Here is a 5,000-nt window from a genome sequence, read left to right on the forward strand (position 1 = left end):
ATCCCGCACCCTAGACCGTTGTAGACTGGATTGAGACAAACAACATAAAACTAATTCTGCATTCTAAACTGTCGTAGACTGAAACAGTATAGAACCAATCTTGAAATCTAAACTGTCACAGACTGAATTGAGACAAACAGCATAAAACTAATTCTGCATTCTAAACTGTCGTAGACTAAAACAGCATAGAACCAATCTTGAATTCTAAACTGTAACAGACTGAATTGAGACAAACAGCATAAAACTAATTCTGCATTCTAAACTGTCGTAGACTAAAACAGCACAGAACCAGTCTTGAATTCTAAACTGTCACAGACTGAATTGAGACAAACAGCATAAAACTAATTCTGCATTCTAAACTGTCGCAGACTAAAACAGCATAGAACCAATCTTGAATTCTAAACTGTCACAGACTGAATTGAGACAAACAGCATAAAACTAATTCTGCATTCTAAACTGTCGTAGATCGAAACATCATAGAATCAATCCTGCAATCTAAACTCAGACAGCATAAAAACTGATTTTGCATTCTAAACTGTAGTAGACTGAAACATCATATATATAATCCTGCATTCTAACCTGTCACAGATTTAACTGACGCAGGCAGGCATCGTAAAACTAACTCTGCATCCTAACCCGCATCAGATAAGGAAAAGAAGAAGAAGAAAGAGCAGGAGGAACAGTGGCAGAGACCTGATCCTGTGAGATGGTGATCTTGTCCTTGAAGAGGGTCCAGATGACGGTCTCATAGCAGGGCGGCGTGGTCAGACTGCCGAAGTAGCGGTAGTAGTAGCTTTGGTTCACGGTGCTCACCAGGTCCCACAGGTGGAACGGGGTAATGCTTTTGTGCGCGTCTGAAACGGTGACCACGTGCAGTCAGTCAGCCTACACAGCACGCATGGATACATATACACTGATGAGTCAGCGAGTATCCACATTTTATGTGATAGTCTGCGCGCGCGCGCGCAAACACACACACACACGCGCGCGCGCGCGCGCGCGCACACACACACAGCGCGCATTCTATTCTATTTATTGTCCTAGTTACTACATCATTATCAAGCCACAAACATAAGAAAGTATACTGTTTTGTTGTTGTTGTTGTTTGTTTGGATTTTCGTTTTGTTTTTAAAATGAAGATGACATGGGGCAAGTCCACCAAGAGACTGGGCGGCTTTCATGTAAAATCACGCCTGGTCGATGCTGCTTCGTATCATTCTGTATCTTGTGTTGTGCTGTGCGATTTTCACATCCCAGTAGGCGATTGTAATAAAATGCTTGTAGTGCATTGTATTAGGCTGACAGCATCACGTGGCATATCAAGCGTTGTGTGCTGCTGGACAGATTCGCCAAAATGAATTTTAATTAAGCAGATGTAGTTATATATATATATATATATATATATATATATATATATATATATATTCATTTATGAACTCTTTAATCATTCACTCACGTTCTTTTATACAAGTGTAAAAGACAACTTTATGAAGAGGTATGATAATAATATTCTATTTCTTGTTTTGTTAAAGGTGTCATTAAATGTGAACTTCAAGCAAATGTTCCTTAAAAGAGCACTTAAAAGAGCACAACTTAAAACCAATATTCCTTAAAGGTACGTAACTTCAAATAAATGCTCCTTAAAGATGCGCAATTTCAAGCCAATGTCCATTACAAGACCAAGTCTTAAAATCAATTTTCTGCAAAGATGCACATTTTCGAGATAGTGATCGTTATAGACGCCCAGCTTCAAGCTAATGTTCCTTAAAATTTTAAAAGTGCATAACTTAAAACAAAGTTTCCTTAAAGGTGCACAACGTCTAGCCAATGTTCCTCACAAGACCAAGTCTTAAAATCAAATTTCTTTAAAGGTGCACAACTTCAAGGTAATGTTCCTTAAAGATGTACAGTTTCAAACTAATGGTCCTTATCAGTGCCCAGATTCAAGCCAGTGGTCCTTAAATGTGCATACCCCAAAACCAATGTTCACTGGGTGCACAACTTCAAACCAACGTTCCTTAAAAGAACTCAGCTTAAGACAAATGTTACCACAGATTTACATCTACGAACCAATGTTCTTTGAAGATGTACACCTTAAAGAAAGTCAGTGTTCCTAAGGGCGCACAACTTCAAACCAATTTGGTGTGTGTGTGTGTGTGTGTGTGTGTGTGTGTGTGTGAGTGCGTGCGTGCGTGTGACCTCTGCTGTTCAGACCCGTTACCTTTGTAGATAACGTCGGGAAAGTTAGACAGGAGCTGATCGAAGCCGGAATTATGGTCTCCAATCTGGAACGGAAACATGAACAATGTAAAATACAAACAGCGTGACTTGTAGCCCAAAGAAAAAAAAGCGGACTTGGACTGCTGTACAGGTATTACCGTTTCTTCCAACACCTCCTATCACAACACCAACACCACCAACAACAACAACGACAACGATAATTTTCATTGATTATCATTTTTAGTTGTAATAGTTTGAGAACGAGGAGAGGGGGGGTGATGAAGTTGATGACATGAACGTTGTTTTCGTACCTAACAAAATATTTTTCAAAATCCGAGATCATGGTTTGAACGTAATATATGGTATATGTGAACATCCACCCGCACTCTCTATCTACTTTCTCTGTGAACATCCATCCGTTCTATCTACCCTCTGTGTGAACATCCACCCGTTCTCTCTATCTACCCTCTGTGTGTACATCCACCTGTTCTCTCTATCTAGCCTCTGTGTGAACATCCATCCGTTCTCTCTATCTAGCCTCTGTGTGAACATCCACCCGTTCTATCTATCTACCCTCTCTGTGAACATCCACCCGTTCTATCTATCTATCCTCTCTGTGCACGTCCATCCGTTCTGTCTATCTACCCTCTCTGTGAACATCCACCAGTTCTCTCTATCTACCCTCTCTGTGTAAACATCCACCCGTTCTATCTAGCCCCTGTGTAAACATCCACCCGTTCTCTCTAGCCTCTGTGTAAACATCCACCCGTTCTCTCTATGTAGCCCCTGTGTAAACATCCACCCGTTCTCTCTATCTAGCCTCTGTGTGAATATCCACCCGTTCTATCTACCCTCTGTGTGAACATCCATCTACCCTCTCAATCCCCACCCCCTTTCCCTCGTGTCTGTCTGATTAGGTCACTGTGACCAGTATGCCTGAGGTGTATTTGTCGGCCGCGTGCGGCGAAGCCAAGGTGTTGATTTATTCATGGTCTGTTCACACAGGTTCCTGTTGTTTTTTTGTGTGGGCTTAATGTGGACATTTGAATTTATTTTGCTCAACTAATGCTTCGCTTACTCACACACACACACACACACACACACACACACACACACACACACGCACGCACACACACACACACACACACACACACACACACACACACACACACACTTCTACCACGCTCAAGCAAAGTTGTTGGGGTTTTTTTTCAGTTGTTCAGTACAATACATTGAATGCATTGTATGTTGATTGCATTGTTCTAATTAATCTTTTCTTTGTATATTCTCCTTTTACGCACGCACGTCTAATATCACTCAAAATGAAAAAAACGTTAGAGAAATTCACTCGTTACCTAGAAATTCACAAGTATGCGTACATCAACCGCGTTAATCAAGAACTTTTTTGTGTGTAAAGTTACATGTTTCTTCGCCTATATTTGGCTGTGCCGACGGTCAACTCACCTGGAAGAAGAATCCCAAAACAGCCAGACCGTAGGGGTTGACAGCGCTTACTGATTTGTTGAACTTCTTCATGTGGTGGACAATATGCATCTGCACAAAAACACGTTATATTTAACTCTCTCTCTCTCTCTCTCTCTCTCAATCGCTCGATCTCTCTCTCGCGCTCGCTCGCTCACACACACACACACTACACACGCACACCTTTCAAATGCACACACACACACACACACACACACACACACACACACACACAAAGACATACACACACACACAAAAGGACACACAAAACACACACACACACACACACACACACACACACACCACAACCACAAACACACACACACACACACACACACACACACACCTCCATGGGGGCGATCTTGTTATCCACCCGATGTTCAGAGCCCACGTCGTCAGATGCTCCCCAGTGGAAGTGGAACTGGTCCAACAGGTAGTCGTCGGGTAGACTGCCACCCCGAATGGTGATTGGGTTACCACCGTACTTCACCTCCACTGAAATCAATCAGATCGAGATCTATTTTTTTGTGTGAAGACATAACTCCCAGCAATGCTATTCTGGTCAGTTTTTAAGTCTCGGGGAGGGTAGATGGAGGGAGGGGGGGCATTGTCACTCCTTCCTCTTCCCTGAGCTGTGTTCCTTTGTTCCTTTCCCCCCTCTAATTATTTACATATTTCTTTTCTTTCTTTTCTTTTTTTAAATTTTTTTTTTATTCTGGTGAACGGTTTGTTGTTCAAAAATATACCATTTGTACAAGCCAGCGTGCCTGTCTGAACTTGCAGAATTTTTTTTCTTCCATTAACTAGTTCGGGCGACGTATGCCTGTCCTCTACTTATATTCTTTTTGTCCGCTATTTGCTTCTCACTTCGGTCATGTCTCTGTATGTGCATAAGTGTGTGTGTTTGTGTTTGTGTGTGTGTGTGTGTGTGTGTGTGTGTGTGTTGGGTGGAGAGAGTATGTGCATGTGTATGGATGTGAATGTGTGAATGCGTTCGCTTTATTACTTTTTACGATGTTAATGATGATGAGGATGATTATCATTCGTAGTAGTTGCAGTAGATGTAGCAGTGTCAACAAAGTTATTATAGTTGTGTCGTTAGCGTTAATGTTGTTATTGTTATAGTTGTCACAAGGACAGATTGGAAGATTAAATCTTTATCCTTGAGTAATAGAGTTTTTGAATCTTGAAAAAAAAAAAAGAAAAAAAAAATCTCTCTCTCTCTTTTTTTTTTTTTTTTTGATGCATGCCCAGGAACGACCGAAAGAACTACTTGAATCCGGACGTGCCAGTAAGAA

General features: G+C 41.4%; 1 protein-coding gene across 1 annotated transcript in view; it reads right to left on the bottom strand.

Annotated features, from left to right (window-relative positions):
- LOC143275013 (carbonic anhydrase 1-like) overlaps positions 1–5,000 on the bottom strand; it is a 22,054-nt gene that overhangs the window by 3,140 nt on the left and 13,914 nt on the right. Inside the window, exons 4-7 of the mRNA XM_076579075.1 lie at positions 4,049–4,197; positions 3,685–3,774; positions 2,222–2,285; positions 694–854 (exon numbers count right to left, since the gene is read on the bottom strand). Of these exons, the coding sequence (XP_076435190.1) occupies positions 694–854; positions 2,222–2,285; positions 3,685–3,774; positions 4,049–4,197 (464 nt within the window). The remainder of the gene's footprint in view (positions 1–693; positions 855–2,221; positions 2,286–3,684; positions 3,775–4,048; positions 4,198–5,000) is intronic.

Source organism: Babylonia areolata, chromosome 29 (genome assembly GCF_041734735.1).
Source record: "Babylonia areolata isolate BAREFJ2019XMU chromosome 29, ASM4173473v1, whole genome shotgun sequence".
NCBI classification, from domain to species: domain Eukaryota; kingdom Metazoa; phylum Mollusca; class Gastropoda; order Neogastropoda; family Buccinidae; genus Babylonia; species Babylonia areolata.